Genomic DNA, 19,767 nt, shown 5'->3' on the forward strand with positions numbered 1-19,767 from the left:
TAGGCCAGTTGGACGTACTGCCAAATTCTCTAAAAATGACGTTGGAGGCGGCTTATTGTAGAGAAATGAACAATAAATTCTCTGGCAACAGCTCTGGTGGACATTCCTGCAGTCAGCATGCCAATTTCACGCTCCCTCAAAACTTGATACATCTGTGGCATTGTGTTGTGTGACAAAACTGCACATTTTAGAGTGGCCATTTATTGTCCCAAGCACAATGATCATGTTGTTTAATTAGTTTCTTGATCTTGATATGCCACACCTGTCAGGTGAATGGATTATCTTGGGAAAGGAGAAATTCTCACTAATAGGTATGTAAACAAATGTGTGCACAAAATTTGAGAGAAATAAGCTTTTTGTGCATATGGAACATTCCTGGGGTCTTATATTTCCACTCATGAAACATGAGACCAACACTTTACATGTTGGGTATATATTTTTGTTCAGCATACATTGAAAATTGTACACTGTCTCCTTAAAAATGTCAGGTTTGTAATGATGACAGACAAGAGATCTGTTTTTAGAACGGCCCACGACATGGTTTCTGAATCTAAAATGTGGTCCTGGAGATTCGCTAGAGGAAGAAAAATGATCGGACCCATATTACCGGAGAAACATTGTTGACCTGGTTGGGCGAGAAGCATGCCGTTTCTGCTGTAGTAGTGGTGCAACCATGACGCCAACAAATCTGCACACCCTTGTTTCTGTAGGGCACTTGGACACAACGGTACAGCGAAACCTTATCATTAAAACTTTTGAGCCCCGTGGGCAGGTGTCCCTTGGGTTGATGTCTTTCTGTCAAACACACAAAAAGATTGACATCACCAGTTTCGCACACCTTTGAAAAAATTCCACAAATGGCTTTATTTGATTGAAAAGTGAATTCCTTTCTTTTTTAAAGCAGAGGTACAGTACAAAGAATAAAACCTGTAAGAAAATACTATTTCATTGCAATTTGTTGTACAATCTTTGGAATTTGGAGAGCGCAGCCTGGACAAAAGCTACATGTTGATTTGAGGCAATCTTTCTGTCACTAGATATGTTAGTAGAATGCCATTGTCATTTAGACTCTTCATGGCGTTGAGATGTACTTTTTGCTCGTAGATGTTAAAATTTAGCAGGCTCAAGTGATGAATCATGTAACCTAGTCGGACAACGCTCCACCCATGCTAGTTATTTTGTAAATTGTGCCAGAAATAATTTAACTTTCTCTGCTAGTTCTTCACTGGGCAGACGTGAGAGAGGATAGTGTTTATCATGTTCTTAATGATCGGAGGGTGCGGGTGGATATTGTGTGGGAGGTGGTGGGCAAGGGTCATCTCCCAGGCATCCACTAACTTGATATTCAGGCCCCTGAACATGGCCTTGATCACCCCGTCCAACTGAACCGAAAACCAGTCACTGACGATGAGGCTCTCTTTTAGGCTTTGGGCCCGGAGGTTTGCCGAGCGCACCACTACCACAGTCCCCGGAGCCCGGTTCAGAAGCCGCACCACCGCCCTTCGAATGTGGCGGAGTCGACGTATGTAAACCTGCACAGGGAAGGTACAGAAATGGGCCCAAACACTGATGACTACAACAGTGTCTGAGCCCCCTGCCAGGCCATCCAGCTCATTAGCTACATAGCGCAGCTGACTGATGCTGAGAGGGGTCCAGGTGATGGGGGGCCCATGGCTGCGGTACTTCAGCAGAATATTGTGGGGGATGTCCACCGCCATGAAGGGCCCTGCCTTCCCCGGACTTCGAAGGTCGAAATCCTTCAACTCTGTGACAGAGAGAGAGTGAGATTAATGTTGCGAGATACATATGTGACAGAAGCCATGATTACACCTTGCATAAACATGGTTGTCGCCATCGCGATCAAGATTTGATCACTATCTGATCGAGATTCGTTGTCTACACTTAATTAAATATGTCTCTTCTCTGCCCACCTCGTCTGTATTTTGACCAGATTTCCTGGCCCCTTAACTGTATGCAAATTAATCGAACCTGCCCTGGACCTCCCATTATGACACAAGCTGTGTAAATCGACAGAAAACGGCACACTTTTATAGACAATAGTTTTATACTCTCATCATTACAGCCTACTTTTGTTATCCAACGATTTAAGACTGGGCGCAATAGGCTACTGTCCCGATAACCTCAACCTGTCCACAGCCATACAAATAAATATTCAGTGAATCTCTCCCATCCCTAAAAAAGTCACCACATCTGGATATGTGTATAAAATACAATTATTGCACAGTTTTTACCTCAGTAAAAACAGAAACAGGTTAAGTTAAAGAGGATACAAATTGCATCTCTGAATGGCACAACATATTATCCAAACATGTCTGGACAGGGTTGTTCTTTACGCATGGATGTTTACATAAGTTGTCTTTATATTATTGTAATCTTGTATTCCAAATAACCTTTAGTATAGGACAAATCATTGATCATTCGCTAATGGAACCTCAATAATTCTGCTAAGCAAGACGTGTGGTCAAATTCTGAAAATGCATGGATAAAAGCAGCAATTGACAAAAAGTGCAAAGAAGCATGCATGTAAGTCAAGTGGCTTTATAAAGGAATAAAGTATAAATATAAAGGTATCTTAAAGAGGCCTTCATATTGAAGCCTGCAATATATTGGATAATGGCCTCGCTCATGCTTGCAGAAAGCTACGCGCCTTTACGCATCAGTTTGGACATCTGCTGCACTTTACTGACAGCTGGAAAATGCTCAAAGATTCACAGAATACTATAGAATATAATAGAATCGAAAAGGATTGCAATGCTAATGTATCATTTTCATATCTGATACAGCAACCGAAATAGACTAATCACCACCCATCCACCTTTCATTCTGGCTCGATCTAAAGGTAGCCTACAGGTGGAAAATTAGGCCATACACTTGTCATGCATTTCTTCTGCAACTCCATCATACTCTGTCCCATACATTCCCAATACATTTGTAGTTCAGTTTAAACTCAGTCCTTGGCCTTTATGTAGCCTACGATGTTTTTGATTTTGCACTGGCATTGGACGTGGGAACGGGATAACTATTTTTTCTCTCATTCGGGAAGATATCTCTTCATAAATAGTTGTATCTCTATAGGCCCATTTTATTCAGGGATTGACGTGGTATGGACTGTGGCATCCGACCACATTGCCAGTAGGCACTTGGTTTCTAATGAAGACCATGATCTTCATTCAACTGGCTGGTGTCATTTATTTTGAGAGGGCGGGACAACCGTGACATTGGACAAATTACACTTTAAAGTGCTTTCAGAAAGTAACTGCAAAACACACAATCATGTCAAAGTGGAATTATGTTTTTTAAATGTCTTGAGTCAATAAGTGAAATGAAAGGCTGACATGGCTGGAATCAATCACTTTGTTTTGGCAAGTCTAAAAAAGTTCAGCAGTACACATTTGCTTTTCAAGTCACATAATAAGTTGCATGGACTCTGTGTGCAATACTAGTGTTTAACATGATTTTTGAATGACTACCTCACCTCTGTACCCCACAAATACAAATATCTGTAAGGTCCCTCAGTCAAGCAGTGCATTTCGAACACAAATTCAACCACAAAGACAAGGGAGGCTTTCCAATGCCTCACAAAGAAGGGCACCTATTGGTAGATGAGTAAAAAAAAGCAGACATTGAATATGCCTTTGAGCATGGGGACGTTATTAATTACACTTTGGATGGTGTATCAGTATCAATACACCCAGTACAGTTGAAGTCATTAAAACTCATTTTTCAACCACTCCACAAATTTGTTGTTAACAAGTCAGTTAGGACATCTACTTCGTGCATGACACAAGTAATTTTTACAACAATTGTTTACGGACAGATTATTTAACTTTAATTCACTGTATCACAATTCCAGTGAAGGTAAAGTGACTAGACATCAGGATAGATAATAAGGTATTTGAGGTAGATATGTACATGAAGGCAGGGTAAAGTGACTAGGCATCAGGATAGATAATAATAAGGTATTTGAGGTAGATATGTACATGAAGGCAGGGTAAAGTGACTAGGCATCAGGAAAGATAATAAGGTATTTGAGGTAGATATGTACATGAAGGCAGGGTAAAGTGACTAGTCATCAGGATAGATAATAATAAGGTATTTGAGGTAGATATGTACATGAAGGCAGGATAAAGTGACTAGGCATCAGGATAGATAATAATAAGGTATTTGAGGTAGATATGTACATGAAAGCAGGGTAAAGTGACTAGGCATCAGGATAGATAATAATAAGGTATTTGAGGTAGATATGTACATGAAGGCAGGGTAAAGTGACTAGTCATCAGGATAGATAATAATAAGGTATTTGAGGTAGATATGTACATGAAGGCAGGGTAAAGTGACTAGTCATCAGGATAGATAATAATAAGGTATTTGAGGTAGATATGTACATGAAGGCAGGATAAAGTGACTAGGCATCAGGATAGATAATAATAAGGTATTTGAGGTAGATATGTACATGAAGGCAGGATAAAGTGACTAGTCATCAGGATAGATAATAATAAGGTATTTGAGGTAGATATGTACATGAAGGCAGGGTAAAGTGACTAGTCATCAGGATAGATAATAATAAGGTATTTGAGGTAGATATGTACATGAAGGAAGGGTAAAGTGACTAGGTATCAGGATAGATAATGAGTAAAATAAATAACAGAGCAGCAGCAGCGAATGACGATTATGGAAAGTGTGTGTGTGTGTGTGAGTGTGTGTCTAATGTGCACGTATGTGTGTTTGTGTTGTGTCGGTCTGCGTGTGTGTGTTATGTGTGTATGTGCGCATGTAGTGCATGTGAATATGTGTGGGTTTTGTTTAGGAGTTTCAATGTAGTGTTTGTGTATATATAGTCTAGTGAGTGTGTATATGGTTTGCACATATAGTCTAGTGTGTGTGCGTAGGGTTCGTGCAAAATAGAGTCAGTGCAGATAGCTAGGGCACCATTAATTGACTATTTAGCAGTTTGGCAATTTAGCAGTCTGATGACTTGGGGGTAGAAGCTGTCTGAGTCTGTTGGTCCGAGAGCCGATGCTCCGGTACCGTTTGCCGGATGGTAGCAGAGTGAACAGTCTATGGCTTGAGTGGTTGGAGTCTGATATAGAGGTCCTGGATGGCAGGGAGCTCGGCCACAGTGATGTACTGGGCTGTCCACATTTGCCATACTGTGTGGTGTTGCAGCCAGTCAAGATGCTCTCGATGGTGCAGCTGTAGAACTTTTTGAGGATCCGAGGGCCCATGCCAAATCTTTTCAACCTCTCGAGGGGGAAGAGGTGCTGTCGTGACCTCTTCACGACTGTGCGGGTGTGTGTGGACCATGTTAGGTAATTAGTGATGTGGACGCCAAGGAACTTGAAGCTCTCGACCTGCTCCACAACAGCCCTGTATAAACGGATCTATAGAGAGAGAATTTGAATGCACCTGAAACAGCTGAGTGTGAGATGTAATAGGTTTGGCAAACAGCAGTCACCTGGCAAGAAGCTGGTGAGGAACTCATAGTACTGTCTGACGGTGGAGTCTCCGTACATGTACACCACCTTGCCTTTCAAACACTGAGTAATGGCAGTTGGATCATTAAACTGGCGCATCACGATATCACCCAGGGACTGCCATGACCCTTGGAAGTAATACCCAGAGGGAGTGGTCCTGACAGGCGCTGGCTTTGCATGGCTGCTTTCCACCTCTGGTTTGTCTGAAATACGAGAGGAAACATGATGCACCAGCTACCATCACTTTACATACACTCTCCGATTTGTCTTCATACGGCAACAATTTTTCCTACCTTTCTTCTTAGGCAGCACAGTGACACTGTCAGACCCCTTAGCCTGAATATGTGTCTTGAGGTTTACACCACTAAAAAAAGTAAAATAATAATTTGAAATGTTTAAAAGCAAGCAATAACAATCACCTGAACAACATTCTGTAATTGTATATTGGGAAAAAGGCTGCATAGGTCTAAGGTAAAACTCATTCCCACGCACACTATTTTTTACGCCACACTAACCTCTGGAAGAGCAGTGCTTCTTTGTCGGTTATCAGATCTTTCTGGTAGCCTGCCTTGAAGTGGTTGATCCGTGTGTCACAGCTCAGCAGCTGCTTAGGCTTGTAGCAGTACCAGGGTTCACCCGTGTGGGGGTCTGTGTAATTGCACAGCGGCTCCTGGTTGGTCGGCAGACAAAGGTTACACATTGTGGTCTCAGACAGTAATCCATAACGGAACAGGCTCTTGTAAAGCACCCGGTTGGGCTGTTCTTCACGTAAGTTTCGTAGAACAGCAACTGCCTCACTAGGATGAACCAGTGTCACCTCCACTTGTACGGACCCCTCCCACATTAACAGAAAAATGGCAGAGTAGGTCCCATTCTGGTGGTCCAACACCTGTCCTGCAACGCCCGCCCCCAGCTCTGGGGAGTGCAGCCTAGCCAGCAAGAAGTCCCCACCATGGCTCTTGGGACTTCCCTGGAAATCTTTCATAAGGACCAGAGACTCCAGCTGGTCCCCCACGTGCCACTCTCTCCCACCCACTGCTGGCAGCACTGCAAAATGGCTGTGCGCAGGGTCACTGGTCTGTTCCAGGGATATAGACATGAGCTGGGGGGGAGGCTCTGGCCAGGCAATGGACTCCAGGAGGTAATGCTCCTCCAGAGCTTCCTCAGGTGTGCGCTCCTGGCCCAGGTGGTTACAGCTTTGATTGTGGTCCAGGGGAGTAAGGCCCTCTGAGTGGTTGCTGCATAGTTCCCAGATGCATAGGTCTAACTTCCACTGTGGATGAGAGTAGAGGTCACTGAGGGGAAGAAGGTCGTAGAGTAACACAGGTAGATTGTGATGGAAGTAAGCTTGGACTTGTACTGGGGGAAGTTCACTTTCCTCCTCACCTCCAGAATGCTGATGTTGCGGAACAGGAAGAAGACGCCTGACAGGGTCAGCAGGAGGAAGATGCAGACATATTTGTTTAGGCACTTCCACATGGCCCCAGTCTCCAGTCCCCTTTATATGGACACATAGAAGCTGGTAACTGTTAACATGCTTCTCCAATTACCTTAGCTGTATTTGATATCCCAAAACACGGTGTACGTTTATCGGACCTAGACTAGACCCCATACAAATTCATGTTGATCTGGGCGAGGCACACCAGATTAAGAATTTAATCTTAATTTCATATTTTCCCATGTGACTATTGCTTTACCCATTTAGAAAGAAAGTGAGCAGAAAAAAAGTTGACCTTCTTGTAAAAATACTATAACAACCTAGCCTCACCAAAAAAATTGCATTTATTGACTAATAAACCATGTACATAAACCATGACTGTCCATGATGACAATATTCATTTAAAGCTCCCATTAGGCTAATGTCTCTTCTATTCAACTTGATTGCGGATCCTGCAGCACTGACAGCTATGGATCAGGTGACAAAAGCATTTGTTTTGATTGACTGTTGCTTACAACTAGTTTCACAAAGTAGAAGTTTTTGCAACTGGATGCCACCAAGTTGCAGAGTAATTGCTTATCAGTTGCTTGGGGTGTTACATGAAGCAATCCAAATACAACATAGTTGCAAGCAACTAAATTAGCAGGAAAGCTGTAACAAATCAGATCATACACCGGTTTACTAGCTGATTTAAACGTTTTTTTCTCCTACAATATTATCTTGTGATTTCACAAGCCTCTGGCTGCTGGTGAGGGAGGCTGGATGTGTCAGGCTTACAGGCTCTAACCAATAGTGCAAAAAAGGTATGAGGTGAACAATAGGTAAGTAAAGAAATAAAACAACAGTAAAAAGACAGGCTATATACAGTAGCGAGGCTATAAAAGTAGCGAGGCTACATACAGACACCAGTTAGTCAGGCTGATTGAGGTAGTATGTACATGTAGATATGATTAAAGTGACTATGCATATATGATGAACAGAGAGTAGCAGCAGCGGACTTGTAAGTAAGCATTTCATGGTAAGGTCCACACCTGTTGTATTCGGTGCATGTGACAAATAATATTTGATTAGATTTATTCTCTCTTGAAATAGGAGTTACCTCATTCCTTGTGTTTTTAGGCTATGCCAGTGGTAACCAAACTTTATAGCCCCGTAGCCCTTGAAACATTCAACCTACAACTGCGTACCCCTCTAGCACCAGGGTCAGCGCACTCTCAAATGTATTTTTCCATCATTGTAAGCCTGCCACACACACACACACATTATACGATACATTTATTAAACATAAGAATGAGTGTGAGTTTGTCACAACCCGGCATGTGGGAAGTGACAGAGCTGTTATAGGACCAGGGCACAAATAATAATCAATAATTTTGCTCTTTATTTTAACCATCTTACATATAAAACCTTATTTGTTCATCAAAAATGGTGAATAACTCACCACAGGTTACTGAGAAGGGTGTGCTTGAAAGGATGCACATAACTCTGCAATGTTGGGTTGTATTGGAGAGAGTCTCAGTCTTAAATCATTTCCCACACACAGTCTGCGCATGTATTTAGTTTTCATGCTAGTGATGGCCGAGAATCCACTCTCACATAGGTACTTGGTTGCAAAGTGCATCAGTGTATTAACAGTGCGAATTGCCAAGGCAAGAAACTCTGAGCGCAGCCATATCCATATTAAATTAAATTTTCACAGAACCGCTTGTTGCAATTTCGATGAGGCACACAAAAAATTCTACAATGATGGGAAGACCTGTGAGTTGTCCTTGACAGAGAAGAGCTCCAACTTCTTAATCATAGTCTCAATTTTGTCCCGCACATTGAATATACGTAGTTGCGGAGAGTCCCTGTAATCCTAGATTCAGATCATTCAGGCGAGAAAAAACATCACCCAGATAGGCCAGTTGTGTGAGAAACTCGTCATCATGCAAGTGGTCAGACAAGTGAAAATTATTGTTAGTAAAGAACTTTAAGCTCGTCCTCAATTTAAAAAAACGTGTCAATACTTTGCCCCTTGATAACCTGCACACTTCTGAATGTTGTTAAAGCCCGTTTGATGTCACAAAGCTGTCCAGTACTTTAAAAAATATCCTCTCCTGGTTTCCAGTGGTTTTCAGAAGAGAATGTCTTCCTTAATTGACCTCCCATAAATGTAACGGACATATTTATTTATTTATTTATTTTATTTCACCTTTATTTAACCAGGTAGGCAAATTGAGAACACGTTCTCATTTACAATTGCGACCTGGCCAAGATAAAGCAAAGCAGTTCGACACATACAACAACACATACAGTGGGGAGAACAAGTATTTGATACACTGCCGATTTTGCAGGTTTTCCTACTTACAAAGCATGTAGAGGTCTGTAATTTTTATCATAGGTACACTTCAACTATGAGAGACGGAATCTAAAACAAAAATCCAGAAAATCACATTGTATGATTTTTAAATAATTAATTTGCATTTTATTGCATGACATAAGTATTTGATCACCTACCAACCAGTAAGAATTCCGGCTCTCACAGACCTGTTAGTTTTTCTTTAAGAAGCCCTCCTGTTCTCCACTCATTACCTGTATTAACTGCACCTGTTTGAACTCGTTACCTGTATAAAAGACACCTGTCCACACACAATCAAACAGATTCCAACCTCTCCACAATGGCCAAGACCAGAGAGCTGTGTAAGGACATCAGGGATAAAATTGTAGACCTGCACAAGGCTGGGATGGGCTACAGGACAATAGGCAAGCAGCTTGGTGAGAAGGAAACAACTGTTGGCGCAATTATTAGAAAATGGAAGAAGTTCAAGATGACGGTCAATCACCCTCGGTCTGGGGCTCCATGCAAGATTTCACCTCGTGGGGCATCAATGATCATGAGGAAGGTGAGGCATCAGCCCAGAACTACACGGCAGGACCTGGTCAATGACCTGAAGAGAGCTGGGACCACAGTCTCAAAGAAAACCATTAGTAACACACTACGCCGTCATGGATTAAAATCCTGCAGCGCACGCAAGGTCCCCCTGCTTAAGCCAGTGCATGTCCAGGCCTGTCTGAAGTTTGCCAATGACCATCTGGATGATCCAGAGGAGGAATGGGAGAAGGTCATGTGGTCTGATGAGACAAAAATAGAGCTTTTTGGTCTAACTCCACTCGCCGTGTTTGGAGGAAGAAGAAGTATGAGTACAACCCCAAGAACACCATCCCAACCGTGAAGCATGGAGGTGGAAACATCATTCTTTGGGGATGCTTTTCTGCAAAGGGGACAGGACGACTGCACCGTATTGAGGGGAGGATGGATGGGGCCATGTATCGCGAGATCTTGGCCAACAACCTCCTTCCCTCAGTAAGAGCATTGAAGATGGGTCGTGGCTGGGTCTTCCAGCATGACAACGACACGAAGCACACAGCCATGGCAACTAAGGAGTGGCTCCGTAAGAAGCATCTCAAGGTCCTGGAGTGGCCTAGCCAGTCTCCAGACCTGAACCCAATAGAAAATCTTTGGAGGGAGCTGAAAGTCCGTATTGCCCAGCGACAGCCCCGAAACCTGAAGGATCTGGAGAAGATCTGTAGGGAGGAGTGGGCCAAAATCCCTGCTGCAGTGTGTGCAAACCTAGTCAAGAACTACAGGAAATGTATGATCTCTGTAATTGCAAACAAAGGTTTCTGTACCAAATATTAAGTTCTGCTTTTCTGATGTATCAAATACTTATGTCATGCAATAAAATGCAAATTAATTACTTAAAAATCATACAATGTGATTTTCTGGATTTTTGTTTTAGATTCCGTCTCTCATAGTTGAAGTGTACCTATGATAAAAATTACAGACCTCTACATGCTTTGTAAGTAGGAAAACCTGCAAATTCGGCAGTGTATCAAATACTTGTTCTCCCCACTGTAGTTACACATGGAGTAAAACAAACATACAGTCAATAATACAGTGAAAAATAAGTCTATATACAATATGAGCAAGTGAGGTGAGATAAGGGAGGTGAAGGCAAACAAAATATATATATATAAATAAAAATATAAAAAGGCCATGGTGGCGAAGTAAATACAATATAGCAAGTAAAAAAAAAAAGTAGAGTAGAGATAGTAGAGATAGAAAAAGTAGAGATAGAAATAATGGGGTGCAAAGGAGCAAAATAAATAAATAAATACAGTAGGTAAAGAGGTAGTTGTTTGGGCTAAATTATAGATGGGCTATGTACAGGTGCAGTAATCTGTGAGCTGCTCTGACAGCTGGTGCTTAAAGCTAGTGAGGGAGATAAGTGTTTCCAGTTTCAGAGATTTTTGTAGTTCGTTCCAGTCATTGGCAGCAGAGAACTGGAAGGAGAGGCGGCCAAAGGAAGAATTGGTTTTGGGGGTGACCAGAGAGATATACCTGCTGGAGCGCGTGCTACAGGTAGGTGCTGCTATGGTGACCAGCGAGCTGAGATAAGGGGGGACTTTACCTAGCAGGGTCTTGTAGATGACCTGGAGCCAGTGGGTTTGGCGACGAGTATGAAGCGAGGGCCAGCCAACGAGAGTGTACAGGTCGCAGTGGTGGGTAGTATATGGGGCTTTGGTGACAATATATACCAGGAGCTGTGCCAGGCCCGCCACGTCTGTTGACTCATCCAGCTGTAACGCATAGAATTCACTGGCTTGTATGCGAAGCAGTAATTGTTTCAAAACATCTCCTGCCATGTCACTGATGCATCGTGAAGCAGTGCTGTTTGATGAAGGCATTGTCTGTGTAGTTTTATTAGCCTTTTCCCCCTGCATTGTCCCAGCCATATCTGGGGCAGCAGAAAGAATTAAGTCCTCCACAATAGTATGGGGCTTGCCTGTCCTAGCCACTCGGTAGCTCACCATGAGATGCTTCTAGCCCCTTATTAATGGTATCTGTTGCGTTTATACATGTCTTACTACTCGAAAGTCGTCTTAATTCTCGTCAAAAAAACTCCTGTTCTTTTTTTTCAAATTGGCATGTTTCGTTTCTAAATGTCTGCGCAAGAGTGAAGGTTTGCCGTGAGAAAGTAACGGATAATGTGATTGGATGTTAATTATTTGACTAGGCTACCTGTATTTGACATTGTGTTGTTATTTCGCTGAACACCTAGATGGTTTAATTTTATTTTTGGCAGTGAAACGAGGCTACTCAGGCAAGAAAAAAACATCACCCAAATGTATAGCCTTGTTGGAAAATCTAAACGGACTTTTATTATTTGGCGTACCCCCGACTACATTGCGCGTACCTCAGTTTGGGAATAGCCGGCCTAGGCTATATGCCTATGATCGAATCCAACACAGGTACAGTAGGCGGCATTGTTTTCAAATAGGTAGCACAGAGGTCAAATAAACCATAGCCTATACAGCCCAATACAACTTAACTTAGCAAAGTAGGGAAGATCATAACAATTCCTCTAATTCCCTTTCTACAAATGACCCACTCAATCTCTAGACAAGATCTGTCACTCAATACCCATGGCATTGTTTCAAACTTTTGATAAAATCGTCTGTAAGCAGCAACGGTAATACTGCCAAGAAAAATGACATTGACAACGTGATGTAATTGTGAAACACAACCCAGTTAATAAATGTAGAATGTAGTTGCATTTATGCATTGCTACGATGTTTTTTCATGACCACTATAGCCCATACATAACGCTGGCTTGCAGTTAAACGTATCAACCCTAAAGACACTTTCTAACATGACATTTCAGAATTCCAAAGGTAACAGTGCACAATTTAAAAGCAAATTTTACCAGCATTGCTCCCGTAGAGGTCAGACAAATAGACTTCCTAATTTGACAAGCTACAGTACAGTTGAAGTTTACATAGATACACCTTAGCTAAATACGTTTAAACAAATCCTGACTGTCACGCCCTGACCATAGTTTGCTTTGTATGTTTTGGTTGGTCAGGGTGTGATCTGTGTGGGCATTCTATGTTGTATGTCTGGTTTGTATATGTGTGTTTGGCCTGATATGGTTCTCAATCAGAGACAGGTGTTTTGCGTTGTCTCTGATTGGGAACCATATTTAGGTAGCCTGTTTTGTATTGTGGGTTGTGGGTTATTGTCTATGTCATGTTGCATGTTAGCACAGTGTTTATATAGCAGTCACGTTCGTCTTATTCGTTTTGTTGTTTTTGTTTAAGTGTTCTTCATTAAAAATTGAAGAACGTATTCAAACCACGCTGTGCTTTGGTCCGATCCTTACTCCTCCTCAGACGAAGAGGATTACGACGTCCGTGACACTGACATTTAATGCGAGTTAAAAAAAACGTCTTAGGTCAGTTAGGATCACCACTTCATTTTAAGAATGTGAAATGTCAGAATAATAGCAGAGAGAATGGTTTATTTCAGCTTTTATTGCTTTGATTACATTCCCAGTGGGTCAGAAGTTACATACACTCAATTAGTATTTGGTAGCATTGCCTTTAAATTGTTTTACTTGGCTTTAACATTCCAGGTAGCCTTCCACAAGCAATAAGTTGGGTGAATTTTGGCCCATTCCTCCTGACAGAGCTGGTGTAACAGAGTCAGGTTTGTAGGCCTCCTTGCTCGCACACGCTTTTTCAGTTCTGCCCACACATTTTCTATAGGATTAAGGTCACGGCTTTGTGATGGCCAATCCAATTCCTTGACTTTGTTGCCCTTAAGCCATTTTGCCACAACTTTGGAAGAATGCTTGGGGTCATTGTCCATTTGGAAGACCCATTTGCGACCAAGCATTAACTTCCTGACTGATGTCTTGAGATGTTGCTTCAATATATCCACATCATTTTGCTCCCTCATGATGCCATCTATTTTGTGAAGTGTACCAGTACCTCCTGCAGCAAAGCACCCCCACAAAATGATGCTGCCACCCCCGTGCTTCACGGTTGGGATGGTGTTCTTCGGCTGGCAAGCCTCCATTTTTCCTCCAAACATAACGATGGTTATTATGGCCAAACAGTTATATTTTTGTTTCATCAGATCAGAGAACATTTCTCAAAAGCACGATCTTTGTCCCCATGTGCAGTTGCAAGCCATAGTCTGGTGGTTTTATTGCGGTTTTGGAGCAGTGGCTTCTTCCTTGCTGAGCGGCCTTTCAGGTTATGTCAATATAGGACTCGTTTTACTGTGGATATGGATACTTTTGTACCCGGTTCCTTCAGCATCTTCACAAGGTCCTTTGCTGTTGTTCTGGGATTGATTTGCACTTTTCGTATCTCTAAGAGACAGAACGCGTCTCCTTCCTGAGCAATATGATGGCTGCGTGGTCCCATGGTGTTTATACTTGCATACTATGGTTTGTACAGATTAACGTGTTTTCCTTCAGGCATTTGGAAATTGCTCCCAAGGATGAACCAGACTTGTGGAGGTCTACAAAGATTTCTCTGAGTTCTTGGCTGATTTCTTTTGATTTTCCAAAAATGTCAAGTCTTTGAGTTTGAAGGTAGGCCTTGAAATACATCCACAGGTACACCACCAATTGACTCAAATTATGTCAATTAGCATATCAGAAGCTTCTAAAGCCTTGACATCATTTTCTGGAATTTTCCAAGCTGTTTAAAGGCTCAGTCAAGTTAGTGTATGTAAACTTCTGACCCATTGGAATTGTGATACAGTGAATTATAAGTGAAATAATCTGTCTGTTAACAATTGTTGGAAAAAATACTTGTGTCATGCAGAAAGTAGATGTCCTAACCGACTTACCAAAACTACAGTTTGTTAACAAGAAATGTGTGAAGTGGTTGAAAAATGAGTTTTAATGACTCCATCCTAACTGTATGTAAACTTCCGACTTCAACTGTATATTCTCGTGGCCACTGCTTTTCTCTCAATCACTCCCATGCATTCTATTTCCAGCGTAAGCACACTCGTTCACATGCAAATAAACAAACAATCATTAACAAACCAAGTTTGGTTAGACTTTGTTACCCTCTGTCTTTCAATGTGCAATTTGCAAAACAAACAAAGCTTGACCAACAGTGTATTCGGAAAGTATTCAGGCCCCTTTACTTTTTCTACATTTTGGTACATTACAAACTTATTCTGAAATGGATTAAATTGTTTCCCCCTCCCCCTCATCAATCTACATACAATACCCCATAACGCAAAAAACAGGTTTTTAGATTTTTTTGCATATGTATGTATATATATATATATATTAAAAACATACATTTATATTAGTATTCAAACCCTTTACTCAGTACTTTGTTGAAGCACCTTTGGCAGCGATTACAGCCTCGTGTCTTCTTGGGTGTGACGCTACAAGCTTGACACACCTGTATGTGGGGAGTTTCTCCCATTCTTCTTTTTAGATAATCTCAAGGTCTGTCAGGTTGGATGGGAAGCGTCGCTGCGCAGCTTTTTTCAGGTCTCTCCAGAGATGTTAGATCAGGTTCAAGTCCGGGGTCTGGCTGGGCCACTCAAGGACATTCAGAGAATTGTCCAGAAGCCACTCCTGCGTTCATTGCTGTGTGCTTAGGGTCGTTGTCCTGTTGGAAGGTGAACCTTCACATCAGTCTGAGGTCCTGAGTACTCTGGAGTCGACCGATTATGATTTTTCAACACCGATACGGATTATTGGAGGACCAAAAAAGCCGATACCGATTATTGGAGGACCAAAAAAGCCGATACAGATTAATCGGCCGTTTTATTATTATTATTTTTTTACATTTATTTGTAATAATGACAATTACAACAATACTGAATGAACACTTTTTGAACTTAATATAATACATCAATAAAATCAATTTAGCGTCAAATAAAATTAAACATGTTCAATTTGGTTTAAATAATGCAAAAACAAAGTGTTGGAGAAGAAAATAAAAGTGCAATATCTGCCATGTAAAAAAGCTAACGTTTAAGTTCCTTGCTCAGAACATGAGAACATATGAAAGCTGGTGGTTCCTTTTAACATGAGTCTTCAATATTCCCAGGTAAGAAGTTTTAGGTTGTAGTTATTATAGGAATTATAGGACAATTTCTCTCTATACGATTTGTGTTTCATATACCTTTGACTATTGGATGTTCTTATAGGAACTTTAGTATTGCCAGTGTAACAGTATAGCTTCTGTCCCTATCCTCGCCCCTACCTGGGCTCGAACCAGGAACACATCGACAACAGCCACCCTCGAAGCAGCGTTACCCATCGCTCCACAAAAGCCGCGGCCCTTGCAGGGCAAGGGGAACAACCACTCCATGTCTCAGAGCGATTGACGTTTGAAACGCTATTAGCGCGCACCCCGCTAACTAGCTAGCCATTTCACATCGGTTACACCAGCCTAATCTCGGGAGTTGATAGGCTTGAAGTCATAAACAGCGCAATGCTTGAAGCACAGCGACGAGATGCTGGCAAAACGCAGTAAAGTGCTGTTTGAATGAATGCTTACGAGCCTGCTGGTGCCCACCATCGCTCAGTTAGACTGCTCTATCAAATATCAAATCATAGACTTAATTATAACATAATAACACACAGAAATACAAGCCTTAGGTCATTAATATGGTCGAATACGGAAACTATCATCTCGAAAACAAGACCTTTATTCTTTCAGTGAAATACGGAACCGTTCCGTATTTTATCTAACGGGTGGCATCCATAAGTCTAAATATTCCTGTTACATTGCACAACCTTCAATGTTATGTCATAATTACGTAAAATTCTGGCAAATTAGGCGGCCCAAACTGTTGCATATACATTAACTCTGCGTGCAATGAACGCAAGAGAAGTGACACAATTTCACCTGGTTAATATTGCCTGCAAACCTGGATTTCTTTTAGCAAAATATGCAGGTTTAAAAATATATACTTCTTTGTATTGATTTTAAGAAGGCATTGATGTTTATGGTTAGGTACAGTCGCGCAACGATTGCTTTTTTCGTAAATGCGCTTTTGTTAAATCATCCCCCGTTTGGCGAAGTTGGCTGTCTTTGTTAGGAAGAAATAGTCTTCACAGAGTTTGAAACGAGCCAGGTTAGCAGGCAATATTAACTAAATATGCAGGTTTAAAAATATATACTTGTGTATTGATTTTAAGAAAGGCATTGATGTTTATGGTTAGGTACACATTGGAGCAAGACAGTCCTACGCACCGCATTGATTATATGCAACGCATGACACGCTAGATAAACTAGTAATATCATCAACCATGTGTAGTTAACTAGTGATTATGATTGATTAATTGTTTTTATAAGATAAGTTTAATGCTAGCTAGCAACTTACCTTGGCTTCTTACTGCATTCGCGTAACAGGCAGTCTCCTCGTGGAGTGCAATGTAATCAGGTGGTTAGTGCGTTGGACTAGTAACTGAAAGGTTGCAAGATTGAATCCACGAGCTGACAAGGTAAAAATCTGTCATTCTGCCCCTGAACAAGGCAGTTAACCCACCGTTCCTAGGCCGCCATTGCAAATAAGAATGTGTTCTTAACTGACTTGCCTAGTTAAATAAAGGATAAATAAAAGGTGTATTCGGTGTCCAAAAATACCGATTTCCGATTGTTATGAAAACTTGAAATGGGCCCTAATTAATCGGCCATTTCCGATTAATCGGTCGACCTCTACTCTGGAGCAGGTTTTCATCAAGAATCTCTCTCACTTTCCTCGATCCTGACTATTCTCCCAGTCCTTGCCGCTGAAAAACAGCCCCACAGCATGATTCTGCCACCGCCATGCTTCACCGTAGGGATGGTGCCAGGTTTCCTCAAGACGCGACTCTTCCCATTCAGGCCAAAGAGTTAAATCTTGGTTTCATCAGACCAGACAATCTTGTTTCTCATGGTCTGAGAGTCTTTTTGTGCCTTTTGTCATAATCCAAGTGGGCTGTCATGTGCCTTTTACTGAGGAGTGGCTTCCATCTGGCCACTCTATCATAATGGCCTGGTTGGTGGAGCGCTGCAGAGATGGTTGTCCTTCTGGAAGGTTCTCCCATCTCCACAGAAGAACTCTGGAGCTCAGTCAGTGACCATCGGGTTCTAGGTCCCTTCCCTAACCAAGGCCCTTCTCCTCCGATTGTTCAGTTTGGCCGGGCGGCCAGCTCTAGGAAGAGTGTTGGTGGTTCCAAACTTCTTCCATTTAAGAATGACGGAGGCCGCTGTGTTCTTGGGGACCTTCAATGCTGCATAAATGTTTTGGTACCCTTCTCCAGATCTGTGCCTCTGACAGAATCCTGTCTCGGAACTCTACGGACAATTCCTTCGACCTGATGGCTTGGTTTTTGCTCTGACATGCACTGTCAGCTCTGCGACCTTATATAGACAGCTGTGTGCCTTTCCAAATCATGTCCAATAAATTGAATTTACCATTGGTAGACTCCAATCAAGTTGTAGAAACATCAAGGATGGTCAATGGAAACAGGATGCACCTGAGCTCAATTTCGAATCTCATAGGGTCTGAATACTTATGTAAATTAGGTATTTCTGCTTTTTTATTTTTTATAAATTAGTAAACATTTCTAAAACCTGTTTTTGCTTTATCATTATGGGGTATTGTGTGTAGATTGATTCGTATTTTTTTGTATTTAATGCATTTTAGAATAAGGCTGTAATGTATGTGGAAAGAAGTTAAGGGGTCTGAATACTTTCCAAATGCACTATAAATTATCATTGGGTAGGATAGGCAGATAGGGTCAATTTGAGCCCAACCCTTCATGTTTCATGTTGAAATCATCTAACAATTAACATTATTGAGCAACACAATCCATTTTAGAAATGTTGGTATAATTTGGACACGAAACATACTAATATGTGGGATACTGATTTACATTGAATTTTGGGCACACACAAATAATAAAAAGTTAACATTTGGAGATAGTGGTTTGTTTGTAATTTGGGTGACATTTTCCCTTAAAAGAGGCTATACATACAGTTACTCTATACATCATTTTTGGTTATTGAACAGATATTTCACAGCCGTTTAAATTGTACAATGATTCTCTACACTAGTTTTGTGACATAAACTGAAACCACGCAAACTGCTAATAATCCATACAACCAGGAAATGGCTGAGCAATTACTTTTGTACTTTATCTTTCCATTTATATTTCTTGAAATCAACTTGTAATGTAGTGTAGTCCTCTGTTACCTGATTTAGCCACAGAATCCTTATAGCGAAGACGGACCAAAAGAACGCTACCGACTGACTGGGTTGTCTGCTGCAATCTTGTACTTGTTTAATTAAAATACTAATGCGGAAAGGTAATAGTAGAGCAACCGAACCGGACGATGTTGATTGGAAGGTGGAAAGGCGCAATCATATCCAATGAGGTTACTAGGTAAAAGTGTGAGAGCAGGTCTCTAGACTTGAATGTAAAGATTAACTACCTGTCGATTTGGCTGTCGCCAGACTGGGCAAAGCACACACTACTGTTGTATTGTACCTGCGATCAAATCAAATGATTGAAAATACAATTTTATTGGTCACATACACATATTTAGCAGATGTTATTGTGGGTGTAGCAAAATGTTTGCGTTCCTCGCTCTTCCAGGTAATGACATCACTGTCTTTTGTTTTTACACCCTACACGCCTCTCAGGCCAGTGTTTACAGAACATTTGGCGCTGTGTGATTAGAATATAAGGGTCTGATATAGAGAAGACGAATTAGACATATTTTCTCTGCTTCTGTGCTGAATGATATTCTCTCTGTTTGCAAAAAAAACTTGTAAAGCAGGTTGATTTGATTGCCTTTATCAAAGACTGCTCTCCTTTTTGGTTCACCTGGAAATTCCTGTTACACTCATGGATTTCAGTTAGTATTAACTGCTATATGAGTGTAATTAAAACTAACTTGTTGGCCTTTTTAAGGTAGTGACTGTATTGGCATTTTCTGGAACAATCTGGAAGATTTTCTGCTATTCAATGT

General features: G+C 41.4%; 1 protein-coding gene across 1 annotated transcript; it reads right to left on the reverse strand.

The window, feature by feature from the left end:
- Positions 1–835: 835 nt before the first annotated feature.
- On the reverse strand, positions 836–19,307 carry LOC139561258 (NXPE family member 3-like). The gene is made up of 6 exons (XM_071378242.1): positions 18,989–19,307; positions 6,882–6,993; positions 6,011–6,768; positions 5,789–5,859; positions 5,477–5,698; positions 836–1,765 (listed from the first exon to the last, which is right to left on the reverse strand). The coding sequence occupies exons 2-6, from the start codon at positions 6,972–6,974 to the stop codon at positions 1,215–1,217; spliced, it is 1,695 nt and encodes a 564-aa protein (XP_071234343.1). The 5' UTR covers positions 6,975–6,993; positions 18,989–19,307; the 3' UTR covers positions 836–1,214.
- Between the last annotated feature and the right edge of the window lie 460 nt (positions 19,308–19,767).

This window comes from Salvelinus alpinus, chromosome 31, assembly GCF_045679555.1.
Source record: "Salvelinus alpinus chromosome 31, SLU_Salpinus.1, whole genome shotgun sequence".
Classification (NCBI taxonomy): Eukaryota; Metazoa; Chordata; class Actinopteri; order Salmoniformes; family Salmonidae; genus Salvelinus; species Salvelinus alpinus.